This window comes from Drosophila ananassae, chromosome XR, assembly GCF_017639315.1.
Source record: "Drosophila ananassae strain 14024-0371.13 chromosome XR, ASM1763931v2, whole genome shotgun sequence".
Taxonomy (NCBI): domain Eukaryota; kingdom Metazoa; phylum Arthropoda; class Insecta; order Diptera; family Drosophilidae; genus Drosophila; species Drosophila ananassae.
The window spans coordinates 18,371,077-18,389,339 of record NC_057932.1 but is presented as its reverse complement, the minus strand read 5'-3'; the positions used below and the strand labels follow the sequence as shown (position 1 = coordinate 18,389,339).

At 45.5% G+C, this 18,263-nt stretch overlaps 5 protein-coding genes across 8 annotated transcripts; 1 reads left to right on the top strand and 4 right to left on the bottom strand.

Annotated features, from left to right (window-relative positions):
- Positions 1-465: 465 nt before the first annotated feature.
- On the bottom strand, positions 466-3,083 carry LOC6504484 (PE-PGRS family protein PE_PGRS5). The gene is made up of 2 exons (XM_001966956.4): positions 2,252-3,083; positions 466-2,193 (listed from the first exon to the last, which is right to left on the bottom strand). The coding sequence occupies exons 1-2, from the start codon at positions 2,557-2,559 to the stop codon at positions 1,176-1,178; spliced, it is 1,326 nt and encodes a 441-aa protein (XP_001966992.1). The 5' UTR covers positions 2,560-3,083; the 3' UTR covers positions 466-1,175.
- Positions 3,084-3,221: 138 nt separating this feature from the next.
- LOC6504483 (fatty acid hydroxylase domain-containing protein 2) lies at positions 3,222-4,294 on the bottom strand. The gene is made up of 2 exons (XM_001966955.4): positions 3,538-4,294; positions 3,222-3,453 (listed from the first exon to the last, which is right to left on the bottom strand). The coding sequence occupies exons 1-2, from the start codon at positions 4,263-4,265 to the stop codon at positions 3,330-3,332; spliced, it is 852 nt and encodes a 283-aa protein (XP_001966991.2). The 5' UTR covers positions 4,266-4,294; the 3' UTR covers positions 3,222-3,329.
- Positions 4,295-5,402: 1,108 nt separating this feature from the next.
- Positions 5,403-12,598, bottom strand: LOC6504482. 4 transcript variants are annotated; one of them, XM_001966954.4, is made up of 6 exons: positions 12,431-12,598; positions 11,289-11,906; positions 10,163-10,305; positions 8,845-9,037; positions 8,065-8,770; positions 5,403-7,871 (listed from the first exon to the last, which is right to left on the bottom strand). In XM_001966954.4, the coding sequence occupies exons 2-6, from the start codon at positions 11,421-11,423 to the stop codon at positions 6,844-6,846; spliced, it is 2,205 nt and encodes a 734-aa protein (XP_001966990.2). In that variant the 5' UTR covers positions 11,424-11,906; positions 12,431-12,598; the 3' UTR covers positions 5,403-6,843. The 4 variants fall into 4 exon arrangements, with proteins under 4 accessions (XP_001966990.2, XP_044573450.1, XP_032308248.1 ...); XM_044717515.1 differs by having other exon boundaries at positions 11,289-11,900; XM_032452357.2 differs by having other exon boundaries at positions 12,445-12,598.
- A 147-nt stretch (positions 12,599-12,745) lies between these two features.
- On the bottom strand, positions 12,746-14,187 carry LOC6504481 (ribonuclease H2 subunit B). The gene is made up of 2 exons (XM_001966953.4): positions 13,720-14,187; positions 12,746-13,649 (listed from the first exon to the last, which is right to left on the bottom strand). The coding sequence occupies exons 1-2, from the start codon at positions 14,078-14,080 to the stop codon at positions 12,982-12,984; spliced, it is 1,029 nt and encodes a 342-aa protein (XP_001966989.1). The 5' UTR covers positions 14,081-14,187; the 3' UTR covers positions 12,746-12,981.
- Positions 14,188-14,224: 37 nt separating this feature from the next.
- LOC6504432 (DNA ligase 4) lies at positions 14,225-17,818 on the top strand. Its single transcript, XM_001966952.4, has 6 exons — positions 14,225-14,619; positions 14,679-14,843; positions 14,898-15,820; positions 15,880-16,335; positions 16,391-17,668; positions 17,725-17,818. Exons 1-5 carry the CDS (start codon positions 14,307-14,309, stop codon positions 17,306-17,308), a joined length of 2,775 nt encoding a protein of 924 aa, XP_001966988.1. The 5' UTR covers positions 14,225-14,306; the 3' UTR covers positions 17,309-17,668; positions 17,725-17,818.
- The last annotated feature ends 445 nt before the right edge of the window (positions 17,819-18,263 follow it).

Here is an 18,263-nt window from a genome sequence, read left to right as displayed (position 1 = left end):
TCATGTATATAATTTGTATAGTTTTTTTTTTTCAATTTTATACTTTTGTTTTTTTTTCTCCAAATTTACAAAAAATTATCATTTGATATTGTTTTTTTTTTATTATTTTTTTGGTTAAAAGGTGTTTGTTTTTTTTTTTTTAGCTCTGCTTAAAATTTATGATCCTAGAGAAAAATTTTGGTTTTACGAAATTTTTTTTAGCTTTTTCTATATGCTAGAGATACCCTACCACTTGCCTAAATAGATTACACTTTGAATTTCCATCCATTCTTGTTTTCATTTTTTATCATCTAAATAATATTTATATGTTTTATGGAAAAAAAAATTCAGAAAAAAGAGTAAGGGTAGTAAGAAAAATTAAATTAATTTAGAAAAAAAAAAAAATTAGAAGAAACAGAAACCGAGAAGAGATTGCATTTAGATAGCGAGCTTGCCCGAAGGTTGGACTAACTTTAAGTAGTGTTGCTAGTTATTTATATATAAAATACACACATATTTATATATATATATATATATATATAAATTGAATTATATAATTGGTATAATCAGGCGAACTTCAAAAAAAAAAAACTAATCAAAATATACAGTTCTTCCTCAAATAGTTTTTCTAAACAAAAATACATGTTTAAAATAAATTCTTATAATTTAGAAGGATGTAGAAGGTGAGTTTTAGGAACTAGACACTTCCATTAGAGTTTAAAAAATAATAAAATAAAATTTTTAAACATTTTAAGATGGTCCGCCTGAACCAACTATGGTAGTTTAAAAAACAACAATCAATTGGCTATGGGAACGTAAAGTTAAGAGAGGCGAAACATTGGAAATGTATTGGCTACGGCCTGCTTGTGAACTCATGATCGTGATCCTTTCTCCTAGTCCTGTTTCTGTTCCTGGTCCTGGTCCTGGTCCTGGTCCACTTTTGAAATCTTTCTTTCTCTTGTTTTTTTTTACTTCATTATATATTTGTTTTGTTTTTTTTCGGGTCTAATGAACTAATAACTTAAAAACTATGTTGTTTTTTTTAAATTAAGGTGAGCGAATAGTTTGAAAAACAATGTGAAGAAAAAAATAAACAGAACGGAGGGAGAACAGAGAAGGAGGAGGAGGAGGAGGAGGAATTTGTTGGTTCGTTCCTAGAAGTTGGTGTCGATCTCCCTTTGAAAGTTACAGAAGCGTTACAGATACTTCCGGTAGTTGCGCAGGTGGGCGTTCCCGTCCTCGACCACGCCCACCGCCGCAGCGGCACTCTCGAAGGATGGCGGCTCGATGACCATACCAGGACTGGGCGGATCACCGCCGGCAGCACCGGCTTTGGTTCGTCGCCGGCCGCGTGTGCCAGCACCACGGGATCTGCGATTATTGGCCGCCGCACCAGATGCACCGCCTCCGAGTCCGCCCAGTCCGGCACCGCCGGGTCCACCTAGCGAGCCGGCTCCACCGGCGCCCGCCGATCCCAGACTGCCGCTCAAAATGCCGCCGGATGTGCCATTGCTGCCGGGAACACTCTCACCCGATTCGATTGCCTCCAGCGAGGCGTCCAGCGCGGCATCTGTGGTCGTGATTCGTGTCCTAGTGGCTGCACTGCGTCGCCGCGAGCTCGAGCCGGCTCCTCCACCGCCACCACCTCCTCCACCGCCGCCTCCTCCGCCGCCACCGCCACCGGAATCGCCGCCACGCTTGCCCGGCCGTCGTTTGCGTCTCTTCTTGTTGCCATATCGCGGATCGTAGTCATACTCATCGTCCGCCGGCGACTTGGGCTCCTCCAGCGAGTCCACATCGTTCATGTCCATGTCGTCGTAGAACCACTCCTTGGGCAGCTGCTCCTCCTTGGCGGCAACGGCCGCGGCCAGGTGCTGTTGCTGCTGGCTGTCTTTGCTGTCGGAGGTGTCGCCGCCGGCGGCGCCCAGCGAGCTGGACTCCTCCAGGCTAAAGGCTCCGTTGAAATCGTGCGCAGTGTCGCTGTGCAGGGAACCGAGAACAGTGGGCGCCGCAGCACCGCCGCCGGTCAGCATGTTGAGGGTCAGCGACGAGGAGCTGCCCAGGCCGCTGTTCAGGCCGGGCATGGAGCCGCTCAGTCCGAGACCACCGCCTCCGCCCGTCAGATGGCTGAGGTTGCCCAGACTCAAGCCGCCGCCGGCCACCAAAGCCTCGTGCTCCTTGCGCAGCGCCTGGAATGGACGCTCCGGAAAGCGACTGTAAATTGGAAACATGATTACTTCATAATCCCAGAGAGAAAATCCAAAGCACTTACCTGTACATCTTGTTCAAGTACTGGCGACGACTTTTGCGCCATCGTGCCGCCGGATAGGTGTATATCTGGCCCTGACGGAAGCCGGGCATACGCTGGCGCTTGTCGAGGAACAGCTGCGAGTGGTTCTGGGCCACTCCCGTTTGGGGATCGAGGAACGGCAACCGCAGGCGCCGCTCGATGCACAGGCGTGTATTGAAGTTGGCACTGTACTCGATCGTCTCCCGATAGCTAACATCCTTGAGGAAGCTCTCGATCTTGGCCAGATTTGGCATGGAGACGATTTGGATGTTCACCGAGGCGGAGGACATGGTGGCCGGCTTGGATCCTGCGGCAAGGGAACCCTCCAGATCCAGCGATCCTTGCTAACAACACAATCGGTTCCCGTGCAAAATTCCGTTTCCGTTGCGGCCACAGGCTCTGCTAATCCATCCCAGATTTTCTCCACCCGCGATCCGGACGCACTGCTACTGATCCACACGTATTTTCTACAAGTGTGTGCTATTCGTTCGCTTTTCGTTTCGTTTCGCTTTTCTTATCTCTCTTTTTTTATTCGCTGCTCCCCCTGTATTTTTTTTTTTTCGGTCACTTTTCTCCGCGGATTTTTTTCCACCCAGCTCTCCGGCCTCTGGTGTTTTATTAACTATGTGACCCCGTCGGACGGTGGGCGTGGCCGGAGTGGGGTGCTGGAACGTGATCTACGCCCGCAATTTCTTATTGTTAATCGATCGGAAATTATTAACGTTTTTCTTGCTCTACGTTTCGTGGTTCCTTCGCCGTCAGTTTTAGGGATGTGCTATTGCCGATAGAACTCGTGAGCAGTCACGCGGATTTAGGGATGGAAGGGAGTACAGTAGAATATGCTAGTATTTTCCAACACTATTTCCAGGTTTTGAAATTCTATTTAAAATATATATTTACTTTATTTTGAATAATTAAAAAAGTATATTTAAAAAAAACATATTTCTATTTTTTTCTTGGTGTACTAATTTTTTTCCCTTTTTTAGTATAGAAAACAGAATATTGTAACAAAAAAAAAGTATTTACATTTATTTACATTATTTTATAATAATATATTCATTTATTTAATTTTCCTTTTAGTGGGCTTGCTTTTTATTTTTCCAGCCGTCTTTTTTTCTGGAACAGCACGATATGTTCCGTGTAATTTATCCAAAATTCCCAAAACTCCATAATTATAGTTGAACCTAAAAGATTTGAATTTAAAAATATTAAAAAAAATATAAGTAAAGTTTTAAATATTAATATAAAAGTAAAAAGATGTTACTTACTTGGCGTGATGATAATCATGGAACTTGACGGATCCCCCCGACCAGGGGAAGCTGTAGCCCGTGTGATCGCTCATGGAGTTGACAATCGCCAGAGCAAAGATGGCCCAGGCGAGGGCCACATGGGTGCCCAGGATGGCAATGGACAGGGCCACCGGCATAAGATTGGCCACAACATGCTCCACGGGATGGGCGTACAGGGTGATGGCGGCAATCGGAGACGTCCACTCGTGATGCTTCTTGTGGACGTACTTGTAGATGGACTTGTGATGGAGCAGCCGGTGGGCGTAGTAGAACATGATCTCCTCCAGAATCACAAACACAACCAAGTCCCGGACAGTCCTCTTAAAGGTGGGCAACTGTCGGATGTCCCGACTGTTCTCCGTCTTATAGATCAGCTCGTAGATCACCCAGGAAGCCAGGACATTGACCACGGTCAGGTTGAAGATCACCACCTTGACGGCATTCCAGAGCTTCTTCAAGTCGACGGGTTCATTCTGGCCAGGTTGGATCTTGTAGCGACGGAGGAACTTGGGCTTATTCGTAATATCCATCAGGGTGAAGAGAGCCGCATAGATCCAGTAGACGGAGAATATAACCACCGTACTGCCCAGGACCCAGAGTCGCCAGGGATCCTCTCCGATGATCTCCAGCAGGTTCTCCCACTGCTCCTGCATCCAGTCCCCGGTTTGGGTCCACTTGACCGACAAGTTCTCCATTGTGTTTGGCATGGATTCTGATCGCCAACTGGTCGGTGGATTAGGGATAGCTATTTTTTACCCATAAGCCATGGGTATGGGTGCTCTACAGTGGTTCTTGGGAGGTATATTAGTTATATATTTTAAAAATAAATATTGTTTTTCATTTTTTAAAAATAGAATAAAAATATCTATGTATATATTTAGTGAAAAATAAGTATTTTAAAAGAAACTAAAACTAAAATAATATTATCCAATAGCTCATCACTTGAACCACATAACCCCTACCCCAAATTCAGAAGCAATACCCCCATATCATTCTATATATATTTTAGTATCAGGGTCTAGTGCAGGCTGATTAGCATTACGTACAAATTTAGAAACCCTAGGTAGCTTATCGTTTCTTTTGCCAGAATTTCAGATTATTGTCAAGCATTACTATTGTCCAAAGATTAGGCTGCTTTCTATATATATATTCCTTATATAGTTGGGCTTTGTTTGTTTAAATCTAACCGATTCAAAGTTCAGTCCCTGGGGGAGATTAGATCTGATCAGAGCCTTGCCTAACATTATTATTTGATAAAAAATAGTATGATTTAGGGTCTAAGCGTTCTGATTGATTTTAAATTATTATAATTAACTAAGCCAAAACTAGTTGGGAATTATAAACAACATTTTAGAAATTATATACTTACTTTTTGAAAACCATTTTCGAAAACTTCAATACTCCTTAATTGATTTCTTCCATTTATTGTTTTTATTTTTCATTCTTGTATATTTGACTTAAATTGTTTTTCCTTAATGTTTTTTTTTTAAATTTACTTTTATTTTTTATTTTTACAACAATTCACTTGCTTGCTTTTAATTTTTGTTTTCCTTTTTTTAGATTTATGCATTGAACGCCTTCAGTTTTGCTATGCTAGTTAATTAATTAATTGTTTAATTGTATATTTTTTATATTTATATTTATCTTCATATATATATTTAAATATATATGGATGTATTGAAGCACAGATATACGAACTGGATCGTGTGGAAATAAGCCAGAAGACAGGACCCACAACGATGTCCTTATTAAAGGAAACTGATGCATAAAAAATGCCAATAAAATAAAATAAATAAAATTAAAATGCACTTAAATTATTTCTATAATTATTAATTTAGAGTTTCTTAATTTTTTTTTACTGTTTTTATATCTAATGCTTAAGCAGAGTTTGTAAGTATTGCCTTGTTCATTGGATTGTTTCCTGTGTCTGTGTCTTTTTCCTGTTTTCAAAGTTATTGTTTTATGTTTTAAGTATTTTTTCCAGTGTTTGTATTGTGTTTTTGTATTTTTGTGTGATTTTCGTTTCTTTTTTTTTGGTTTTAATTGAAAAGGCACTGCTGCATTCAAACTTTTCCTTTCCTCTTCCCCCAGATCTTAGCCCCTTAGTCTCATTTAGTTTTATTCTCTTTATTTTTTATTAATTAATTTTTATTTTGAAATTTTTGCATTTTTAGTATTTGATCCTTAATTTCCAACCGAATGCCTGCACAGTTTTTTATTTTTGTTTGCTAATTCTAAGCAGTTTTTTCTGTAAGTGTAAAGTGTCTGTCTTAATTTTCATGTAAGTTTTCATTTTGCTCTTCTTAAAACTTAATTATTTCTTTACAAAAAACATTTAATTTTCAATGCATTTGGTTTTATTTTTTAATTTTTTAGGAAACTCTGTCGCCCATTTAATGAATTAATTCATTAATTATACCATTTAGCCTATTTTTTGTTTATTATTGAAATCTTTTGTGCAATTTGTCGTTTTCTTAAAATTCTTCAAAACAAAAATTTAAATAAAATTAAGGATGAACACACAACATTTAAAAATATATATAAATTAATAATATTAATTAATAATACAAAAAAACCATTATGAAACCTGAGTTTATCTTATTTTTTTGTTACAATTTCACACAAAAAATAAACTATTTATTAATTATTTTCAATAGCTAAATTATTTTGTTTTTCAATTTATTTTTAATTTATAATTTGTAATGTTTAGCTATCATGGAAGCTCAACAAATATATATAATTTCGAAAAATGTTGAAAAAGGAGGAACTACATCAAGATAATTTTAATGTTAATTATAAATTGAATTTCGAATATATTTTCCATAATACTGATTTTTAAAGCAATTTAAATTTAAGAGTTAAGTTATTTTTTGAAGCTTTTTGAAATATTTGGAAAACGCTTTTTCGAAAAATAGTTTTCGTATAAATATATTTTTTATGTTTCTCAGGAAAAATAAAAATCTAAACCAGATTTTTTATTTTAAAAAACATTTTTTTTTAAGGGAAATCATTAAAGGGACTGCTGGTTTTTTGAAATACTTTCCAGAACATTATATATTTTTTAATTTTTTTTTAGGCTACGAATTCTAAAACCTAACCGATCCACCTCATCCCCTTCCATTTGGAATTCTCGATCCTCAGACTAGAAAGCGTGCTGGCTGCCAGACATCCTCGTTCTTTTAAAAGCTTAATCCTAGGGGAGAACCTTGAGCTACAACAACAACTACTGAATGACTCCCAGGACTCCAAGGAATCGGGAAACTCTAACGACCACAACACCCACTATTATTCAAGCTGACCGCGATGATGGCGATGCTGGCGATGAAGTCGCCTCTGCTGCTGCCGGCGATGATTCCTGGCCATCGCCTCTGTCTCCATATCCGTATCCGTATCCATCTCCTCGTCCTGATTCTCCTCATCATCGTCGTCCTCCTCCTCGTCCGGCTCGTCCTCATCATCGATGGCATCCTCGTCGTGCTCGTTGAGGAGCAAGGGACTATCGTCTCCCAATCGATTTGGCGGCAGGGCGCTGCCCGGAGTAGTTGGAGCTGAGCGGGTGATCCATCCCTTCCTGGCCACCCGGCCGCGATTCACAAAAAAGCTGGCGCCACTGACCACACTGCTGACGGGACTCTTGAGGACGCATCTCTGGGCGCCGGATCCCCCAGAGCCCGTGGCTCCGATCGCCGCCATTGGGATGTAGAGGGCTTTGTTCGTCTTGCTGCCGGAGGACGAGGATGTGGAGAAGAACTTTTTGCTCTTCCCGCTGCCGCTCGAGGCGGATGTGGTCAGGATGGGCTGCATCGTCGGCATGGTTTGCTGCGAATTCGAGGGCGTGGATAGCGTGTGTTGTAGACGTGGCTTGGCTCCTCCTCCGCCAGCTCCTCCTCCTGCTCCACCTCCTCCTCCGTTTAGAAGCAGTTGCTCGTAACTGACCCCGGCCTGGAGCTGTCGTATCTGGTCGAGAATCTCGCGCACTTCACCCGTCGGACTGGTGGCCTGGGGAGGTGATCCCGGTGTTCCGATATTGGCCAAACTGCTCACGCCCGATGCCTGGGCCGAGGGCTGGCAGCAGTTCTCCAGGCTGTGCAAGGGATTCGGCTGGATGCAGCCATTACTGTAGATCACCGGTGTTCCTAGGCCACCGGAGGAGCCATGTCCCATCCCACCGACGCCGCCACCCATCGCCAGGCTGTTCAGGGAGGCGGCCTGTGTGGCTGCCCCACTCTCGGTGCTCTGTGAGGCTCCTCCAGCTCCTCCGCCGCCTCCTCCTCCTCCTACTCCTCCTCCGCCGAGACTCTCGGGTAGCATACCTGAAAGGACAAAGGACGTATGGGATTATTAATTATTTATCAGCGTGTACGAGGTTCCAAAATTAAATCCCAGGACATCATTAATTCATAAAGCTTCACATAAGCCAGTGAGACAATCGATAATGGCCGGGACTTGATTTTGGGACTGGATTCCACAGATTCTCGACGGGATTCAGAGGATCTGGTCTCTCACCCGCCACACAACTGTTGTTCACAAAGATGTCGCTCAGACTGCTACTGCTGTTGGCCAAATATCGGAAGTGCTGATCGCTCTGCGATTGCAGATATCCACCGCCGCCGACGCCGACGCCGACGCCTCCTCCCACGCCCATGCCCTCGTCATGGGAGGCATGCAACCGAGTGCTGTACAAGGCTCCCCCGCCCGGGGACGTGCCCAGGGCCACGGTGGCATAGTGCTGGGCCGCCTGGGCGGGCATCATCATGCGGGGCTGATAGGCATCTGCGTCCACCAGCTGGGAGGCGGATCGGGGCATCCCGCCATAGTGCACCGTGGCCATGGGAGCTGCCTGATGCTGATGCTGGAGTTGCTGCTGCTGCTGCTGCTGTTGATGCTGTATCTGCTGCTGATCCAGGGAGCGTAGGTGTCCATTGTGGGCATGGGCATGGGCCACATAATGATGCAGTCCCAGTTCCGGACTGGCTGCGCGGGAGTAGGGTGGCGGCACCAGGGTATTGGCCTCGTTGGCATTACAAATGAAGCTGGAACTTAACGAGTCCACTGTGCTGGCGGCGCTCAAGGATCCCCCCGCCGCCGGCCGGACAATGTAGTTCCGGAAATACTGGACCATCAAGTAGCTGGAGCTGCCGTTGCCCTTGCCGTTCCCGGCATCACTGTTGCAGGTGAACACCAGCGGATAGAGATCCGGTTTCGAGGTGACCTAGGTGGGGGATTAGGCCCAAAACAGAAACAGAGAATTAGAACTGGAGAGGAGGCAGTACTAAGGACTCTTACCTCTGTGTATGGCGGCGGCGGATGGTGGAATGAATTGCAGCGACTGTACTGGGGCGGGGCATAGCAGGATCCGGCGGAATCGCCCTCGGACTGAGTGTGATGCTCGTTGAAGCCCCAACCGCAGAGGGTTCTCCGCTTCTTCCACAGTGAATAGGCGCATAATATGGCCAGGATAATGGCCACAACGACGCACCTGGAAAAAGAGGACACCAAGTTATTATTTATTCTTTTTATTTATTATTCAGAGAGGGTGGTAGGAGAGGAGGAGGAGTATCTTTAACTGCTCGGTCTGCAGCTGTCGCGATTGGATGAAGAAGCCCATTGGAGCCGGATGTCCGGATTGGCTGGGATTGTCCGGATGTGCGGTGTCTCCTGCTATGACCGTAATCGAATTCTGACTGGAAAAAATATTTTTTGTTTGCCATTTCGGTGGCCGAGAGATGGGGATTATGTGAGCAGTCGGTCTGTCGGTCGGTCGGTCGGGCGGACAGGCGGACCGCCCGGTTGGTTGCTCGTCTCATTAGTTGGCATTGCCATTTCCATAGGGGGCGGCAGGCGGAGGGGGCAGTGGGCCCCCCACTTGCATAAGCCTCTCGACTTGACTCGACTTTTGACTTGGCGGCGGCACTGAGGCCCGGTGGCCCTGTGGCACTGTGGCACTCACTGGGCGCCACCTTTGCTGCCAATAATAATAATATCTCGCATGCCACACAATGCCAATCAGCTGCGATGTCCAACCACCCATCCCTCGACCCATGCCGCCCTTCCGCCCATCGACCTTGCAGTGGAGACTACCCCGGGGAATCCCCCAGTCACTTTAGAAACAATTATTTTCCTTACAACGAAGTCTAGGTACTCTTTTTCAAGGATAGTTATGATTATATCTTTTAAACAAAATATATACAAGAAATTTCTATTATATTTAAATATTTAGATTATATATTTTTTATTTTTTCAAATATTTTTCAATTTTTTTTTTCAAAAATATACCAGTTACTTTATATACCAGTACATATCAGTTAAAAAAATATCAAAAAACTCATAAATTTCAAAAATATAACTATTTTTTTAGATTTTAAAAAACTTATTTTGAAAAACTCGCGGACAGACGAACAAAATTGATCTTTAGATCCAAAATTCTGATAAAAACCTGATAAAAAAAAATATAAAAAATAAAAACTTGATTAAAAATCTGAAAAACTTCTTCTCAAATTATTCTCAAAAATAAGAAAACCCCGCGAAAGGGTATTCGAAATATAGGAATAGGAACCTTGACTATCTATAAGAAGGAGGAGCCGACCAGGAGATGGTTACTCACCAGAAGAACCAGTGACTGATGAAGAACAGATTGAGAACGTGCTCCGAGGGTGGCGGCAGGGGGCGTGGTCCGCCCTGGTACGGCGGACAGCAGCCCTGCGTGCAACAGCCCTGACTGCAGCCCTCACAGAATCGAGCCGTCACCTGAAAAGCAAATATAATAAAAAATGGAAAATTATAGAGAGAGAGAGTCATAAAAAACAGTATTTGTTGTAGTCTAATAAAATATGAAAAGTATGCAAGGAAAATTATATTTTCAATATCGTGCAGATACACTACAAAAAATATATACATTTAAAGTATTTTTTAAATAATAGATCAAAGAAATTATTATGTAAAATATTGTAAATTTCTAAAGAGAAAAAAAACTCCAAAATAATAATTTCTATCAGAAACCTATAAGAATTTCTCTCAGTGTTGCAATTAGCTGCCTGCCATGACAGCTAACGGTATAGAAAACGGAGAAGAAGAACAACAAAAACAAAGAAATTGGAGGATTGGGGAATCGGAGGAGTAAGGAGAAGGGCAAGCAAGCAAATGAAAATGTCATTGTCAATATCGCGCGGGCCAAAAGAGAGAGAGAGAGAGAGAGGGAAAAGGGCCCCCAAACAAGCCATAAACAACAAACGGAACCATAATAAACTGAAGAAGCGAGAAACACAATTACAGTTATGCACGGGGGCCACTGCAGCCGAGGTACAGAGGAGCTTCGATAAGTGAAGGTGGATACTTTCAAGGTAACGGGGATTCATGGGTCTTAGAAAAGGAAGGGAAAAATAACGGGAAAGATAAGGGGAGAGTGTGGGAGAGAGTGGGAGAGTTTTTAAAGTTCTATGTTTTTCTCTATTATTTTTTATAAAAAATATAAATTTCATGTCCTTTTTATCCTTTTTGAGTTTTTTTTTCAAGCGAATACCCCATAGAATGGAATATTAAATTTATTTATGGCTGCAGGGCTGAAAATGCAATCAAATTTAAATTTAAATGAAACTGCAGGCCAGATACAGATGTATCTGCAGGTATGCAGGTGTGTATTACATATGTAGCATTTCACAGGTGGGATGTGCAGGGCATGCAACATGGATGGATGGATGGATGGATGGATGCACGATGGATGCGCCACTTACGTTGGATGGCAGCAGGGCCAGGAGGAGGATTGGGCGGAGCCACTGCACCAGCGGTGGCAGAGAGCGATGGCGAGCGGGAGCCGAAGGGGGAGCAGAGGCGATGGATGATGAGAGCGGGGGGGCGTGAAACCACATGGCAATGGTTCTCAGTCAGTCTCGGTTGCGCTGCCTCTGCCGCAGTCTCAGTCTCTGCCTCTGCCTCTGCCTCTGCCTCAGTCCTTGCTGGCGCCAAATGTCCGCGCTCCGTCGAGTGAGGAGGGAGGGGGGGCAAGGGCGGTGGAGGAGAGGGGTGTCCTTTCCTCACACACACACACACTCTCTCTTTTCGCAGCCTCCTGTGTGATTTGTTCTCCTTTTGTTTTGGTTTTCTATCGTTTCTTTTAACCTTTTTTTCGTTTTGGATACTTTGCTGTCCCGTTATTTGTGCCACATTTTGTTGTTATCCTTTTGCTGCTTCTGCTGCTGCTGCTGCTTCTTCACACACACACACTCTCACTTAGCTAAGCAGAGAGCGTTTTGTTTTGTCCTTGACAGACGACAATGCAATTTACCGTTGCATGCTTTTGTGCGTTTCGTTCAAGTTCTATCTTGTTCTGATTGTTGTTGTTGTTGCTGTTGCTGAAACATGAGAAATTGTTGCTACTTTATCCTGTGTACATGTTTACTCTTCGTCCTTCTTCTTCTTGTTGTTGTTGTTGCTCGATTATTTTTATTAGTTTGCTCAGCCACATAAACGCACACACTCACACTCACAGTCACTCACACACACACACCCAGAAAGAGCCAGAGAGCACTCAAACACATACAAAAATATACAGACAGCTTAACGACGCCAAGAAAATTTTCTTTTCTTTTTGGCGTGTGACGCCAGCTACTTTATTCTTTTTTTCAAGCGTCTTCTTTTACGTTTTATTTAAAAAAATAAAACACTTTTGCGACAGCATCACATGAAAAAAACAAGCACACTTCTCCAAAAAAAAGGTCCTTGCATTTGTTGTCACCCCGAAAATTCGCATATACACAACAACAACAGCAACAAGAAGTGGGTGGTAGAGAGGAGGAGAGAGCAAAGGATGCGGATGGGTGGGAAGGTCGTGGGAAGGGGGAGTCGGATGCGAAACACAGTCGAAAGCGGAATTCACCGTTAGCCTCGGACCGTTAGTGGGAGCGCGCACAGCAACAACTGAAACTGAAACTGCGAGCGAAAAATCTGAGCGAAACAAAGGAGCAGCCCCAGCACAGCTTTGTAACTATTACAGTAGGGTTGCCATCCGCTCGCTGTGTTTCAGGGTTCAGCGCCTAGGGTTAGGCAATGCTTATTTTTCACGAATCCTGACCACCCTAACAGCTGACTAAACTTACACCAGGAATGTAACGAAAGAGAGAGCATGCGCTCATTTGGCGCTAAATTTGAACTAAGAAAAGTGTTTTTTTTTTTTAAATAATTTTTAAAAATATTTTTAGTGCTCAGTAAAATATATATTTTTTCTAGTTAGGAAACTTTTCGATTGAGTTTTGTATGCACAATAATTTTATGCAATTTCCCCATAATAAATTATGATGAAAAAATACGATTAATTTAAAAATATTAACTAATTAGATGGTTAAAAAAAAATTAAGAAAACTTAATATAAATGATTTTGAAACTTACTTAAACTTTGGGCATAAACCAATAACTTTAGAGCTTAAATAACTACTTGACTTTGAAGAAAGAGGCGATGCTCTTGGTGCCCTTCGCTCCCTTCGCCAGAGCCTTCTCCTTGGCGGTCAGTGAGCGCTCCTTGAGTGGCGGCGCCGCCGTCGGGGATGTGATGCTGGTATTGTGATCCGTATCGCTGTCCACCAGGCCGCTGCTCTTCAATTTGGCCGAAGCATCATTGTCGTTTAGTTTGATTTTCTTCGTCTCCCCGCCGCCCTCCTGGCCGGCTTTAGATTTTCGCTTCTGCGACGCTGCCTTCTCCTCGACAATGGCCTGAATCTCGCTGGTAATGTGCAGGTAGCTGGTGAGTTTCTCATGCAAATCAGAGTCCAGGTAGCGTCCCACTATATCGCAGGCCATGCGGGTGTAGTCCATTTCGTTTGTGCTCGCAGTTTCAGCTGCCAGTTTCTCGCTTCGCACAAAATTCTGCGACTGGGCGCTGTGCCCGCAGTGGACATTCTTCTCCTTAAGGACGCCGACCACCTGGCGCGTTTTTAGCGCCAGCCAGGCCAGTGTGCGTTCTTGGTTGAACTTGTAGAAGCTCAGGTCGCCCGATTTCTTCACATCCGCCACACATTTGAGGCTATCCGGATTGATTATCTCGTTCAGCAGGCGACTGGTGCTCGGCTCATCGACTGCAATGTTGTCCAGCGACATTGCTCCTGTTGGAAAAAGATTACAAAAGTTACTAGTGAGCTAGAAATGTATGAAATAGTTCAAACCAAGACCCACTTTGCCCGCAGTGCTTCCGTAGATGGTGGACGGCAAGCAGCGTGGGATCCAACGGCGCTGTCATGTAGATTTTTCCATTGGAGCACACTTCGCTGTTTACCAGCCAGCTTCGCCTGGGCTCCGCATACTCCAGCAGTTCCATAATCTGTACATTGTCGTGGGTCATGAAGAGTGCCTCCTTGTTCTGGCCTGGATGAAAGAAGCGTTCGAGACGCAGTTTCTGCTCATCCTTATCCTGGGGCAGTGCTTTCTCGGCCACAAACAGAACTTTCTTGAGAGCCGTGGCTGTTGATTTCTTCCCGGCCGCCTCGGCATCTGGATCCGGCTTGGGTTTGCTGCCTCGCGTTGTCTTCTTGCTCATTATCTTGGCCGAAACTGAAATATAAACTAAACCAAAACCAAAACTATTTTCCCGCTTTTCCTAGGGATGTGCTTTTTTCGATACTTTTTATTTACGATATATTTGAAGATTTTCAACACTAGTCACTTTCTTCCGATAAAATTTTTAAACACTGGCAACTCCTAAAATCAAAAGAAGCTTCTGATGAAATTGTTTTTGGCATTAGAATTTGCGTGTTATTAGCACAATGAGCCAGGATATTGCCAGGACCATCAAATTCCGGGACATTTGCGATCTTTTTGAGAAGCTCAAAGCCACCAAGAAGGTGGTTAACAAGGAGGATGTGCTCAAAAGTTACTACGAGTCGTTCTGCCGCCATCGCGATTCCTTTCGCCGGGAAACGGGACTAACGGACGAGCAGGAAGAAACAGGAGAGAGTAGCTTCTATCCGATCCTGCGACTGCTTCTGCCCAGTGCAGACACCAAGAGAGATAACTATGGACTGCAGATCACGGCCCTGGGAAGGCTTTACATCCGGGTGCTTCAACTGGCCACCGATTGTGAGTTAGAATGGATTTTTTATAAAAAGAACATCTAGCAACAATATTACATCTTACAGCTCGGGACGCCATCATGCTGCAGCATAGAAGTGGCAATATGTATCGGGACTACGGGGATGTGGTTTACGCCGTTCTCAAGCCCCGGTGCTTCAATCCTCCCAGCGATCTGCGGTTGAGTCACATCCACCAAATGCTGGACACCATAGCCAATGAGGACACAAAAGGTTTGGCTGCACTATCACATCAAATACAATTAATCTTAGAACAATGATCCCCAGTCAAGGAACAGGAGCTGATCAGATTCACGGAAAAGGCCTCGCCGGAGGAGCAGAAGTGGTTGATCCGTTTGCTGCTGAAGAGCCTGGGCCTGGGCATTGGTGAGCAGCGCATCTTTGGCATACTGCATCCCAAGGCTCAGGAGATCTATTTGCGATGCTCCGATCTCGGGCATGTGTGCAATCTTTTGGCCGTGAAGTCGCCCAGCCTGGAGACCAGTGGCTCCTCCACATCAGCCGCTGACAAGAAGCCGGACGTGGCGACCCTAAATCTCAATGCAGTCATCCGGCCATTCCATCAAATCCGACCCATGTTGTGCGAACGTTTCCCCGGCGACGTCCAGGAACTGATGCAGTCGGACGTCCTCTACATGGAGACCAAAATGGACGGCGAACGTTTCCAGCTGCACATCGACAACGGCCGCTTTATGTACATCTCCCGGAACGGTGTGGACTATACCAGAAATTTCGGGGCTAGCTACGATACTGGAACGTTGACGCCAAAGCTGAGGGGTCTCCTGCCGCTGAGCCTGCAATCGATTATCCTGGATGGTGAGATGATGGTGTGGGATACGATCCAGAAACGGTATCGGGAGAAGGGCGAGAACACGGATGTGAAAAATCTGAAGCCGGAGCGCAGCTGGCAGCCCTGCTTTGTGATCTACGACCTGCTGTTCTTCAACGGAAAGAGTATGCTGGATCACACGTACATCCAGAGGTCGTACAGGCTGCAGAAAATGATCGGGGAGCAGGAGGGAGTGCTGCAGCTGATGCGCGCCCAGAAGATCACCTCCGTGGAGCAGTTTAATGAGCTCTTTCAGCAGGCACTGGACAACAAAGCCGAGGGCATTGTCCTCAAGAAGCAGAACTCCACTTACCAGCCAGGTGTTCGCATCGGAGGCGGTTGGTTCAAGGACAAGGCTGATGTGAGTTTGGAACTAGAAAGATAATCAAGCAATGTGTTATTCTCTTACTTTCCTTGTAGTATATCAAAGGACTGATAACGGAGTTCGATGTTCTCATCATTGGCGCCTTCTACAATCGCAAGAGGACCTTTGTGGAATCATTTCTGCTGGGTGTCCTGCAGCCCGCTCCTGCCGGCAGCTCCCACCGGCACGAGGTGTTCAGCATTGGCTGTGTTACGAACAACACCCAGCAGCGCGGTGTCCTCAACCACACCCTGAAGCCGCACTGGCATGATGTTGCCAAGGAGCCACCACCGCTGTGGTATCACTACAAGGCCACTGATCGTGCCGGCTGCCCGGATCTCTGGATTGAGCCGCAAAACTCGATTATACTGCAGGTTAAGGCTGCCGATTTGGCGCCAAATGGTGCCTTCTATACGCGCAAGTCGTTGCATTTCCCGCGAACCGAAATGAAGAGGGACGACAAGTCGTGGAGCGAATGCATGACCCTGCAGGAGTTTAATGAGATATGCGAGGTAAGTGTCAAGGACATCCTCATTCTCTTAAATCATGGGAAAACCTTATTTCCAGGGCCCTGCAGCCATCAAGAAACTGAACAAACGGCAGCTACGCCTCGAGGATGTCACCACGAAGAGGAAACACCATCGAACCACGCCGGCGGAGCGACGTCGCCTGGGCTTGGCAGTGTACGAGAAGCGGTGTCGATTGGATCCCGAACAGAGCACTTCCCGGCTCTTTGAGGGCTTGAGCTTCTGCATCCTGAGTGGCTCCGCCGGCCGGCATTCGAAGAGCCAACTCCAAGAGCTGGCTGTCCAGAATGGTGGCACCATCGTGGAGAATCCTCTGCCCAACGATCCGAAATGCTTCTGCATAGCCGGCGATGAGACGTTTCTAGTAAAGCGCATGATCCTGCAGGAGCCACGAGTCTATGATATTGTGCGGATGGAATGGCTACTTCGGGTCACCCGAAAACAGGAGCTAGAGTTGCGTCCCAAGGATCTGATGGCGGCCACGGAGCCGTTGCGGGAGGAGCTAGCCGAGTGCTTCGATCAGTACGGCGATAGCTACAACAAGGACATCACGGATGCCAGCGACCTGCAGGAACTACTAGAGGACATGAGCTTGAATCAAGAGACTCTGGAGGGCATTACTCTGGAGGAATTGGAAGCTCTGGAGGATCAGTTAATGGGCGAGAACTCCAAGAGCAATCTGAACCTGTTCCGACATCTGTATGCTGAGTTTCATCGTCCTGGAGGCGATGACTTGGGAAGGATTCTGTTCCGGCAGAACGGAGGGCATGTGGTGGATGGCTTGCACGAGAAGCTGAATGTGGGATTTGTGTGCCCCAGCCCTGGGACGGATGATGATAGCCACAAGAGGTGGCTGAGCGAACATCCCATCTTAACGGAAGAGAAGGTCCTCAGCTCGTCATGGATCCATCAGTGCAATAGCGAGGGCGTCCTCCTGCCCATGAAGTGCCTTAACTAGATCTACTTCTATATTTTTACTTTTTTTTTCTGATAAGTTTTGATCCCAGTAGTCGGGTGGAGTTGTGCCTGGGACTGTCAGTTGGGAGACGAGTTCAGTTTTATTCACCCGTTCCTGTTAACAACTCCCAAGTCAGAGTTACAGAGAATTCCCTATATATTTTTTTTTCGATTCACCTTGCCATCCCAAGCAAGCCGACTAACATCCGGGTAGAATCATCTTACTCTTTACTTAACCAAGCATAGAAAACTAGCAAAAAAAATAAGTGAACGGACATTGGCAATGGCAAGGATTATGGATGAGATGGTGGTCATTTCCACTGACACGGTGACGCCGCCGACGCTTCTGTCAACGGATTTGGTGAGTCCGTGAGATTATTATTTGGATGTTACTTACATGTTTTGTTTTCCAATTAGCCATGTTCGTCTGAGGTGGCCGCTGCGTCTCCAGTGGCGTGGAGTGGTGGAGGAGGAGATGCTAGTCAGACTGGAGGAGGTCTTATAGAACCAGTTGAAGGAGGCGATGCTGGAGGAGAGCCAGGAGGTGGTCAAGAGGAGGGCGATGCAGTGGGAGGTCTTCACGAAGGCGATGCTGGAGGAGGTCTTCAACTAGGAGAGCCAGGAGGTGGTCATGATGAAGGCGATGCTGGAGGATGTCATCAGAGTGGCGATGCTGGAGGATGTCTTCAGAGTGGCGATGCTGGAGGAGGCGATGCAGTAGGGGACACAGTTAATGGCAGAGCAGCTGGAGGAGAAGGCACTGATGCACTGAACGCATCTGGAGCAGACAACGATGAAGTGAGTGCCCCAGAAGGGAGCAACCAAAGCATTGAAGAACTAGTTTATGGAAGCGATGAGGAGGGAGCCAGCAGTGGAGGATGCTACTCCGAAGCCAACCCCTATTCCGATGTGGAAATGAGCGGCAGCTACTCCGAGGCAAACATGAGCGGCAACAA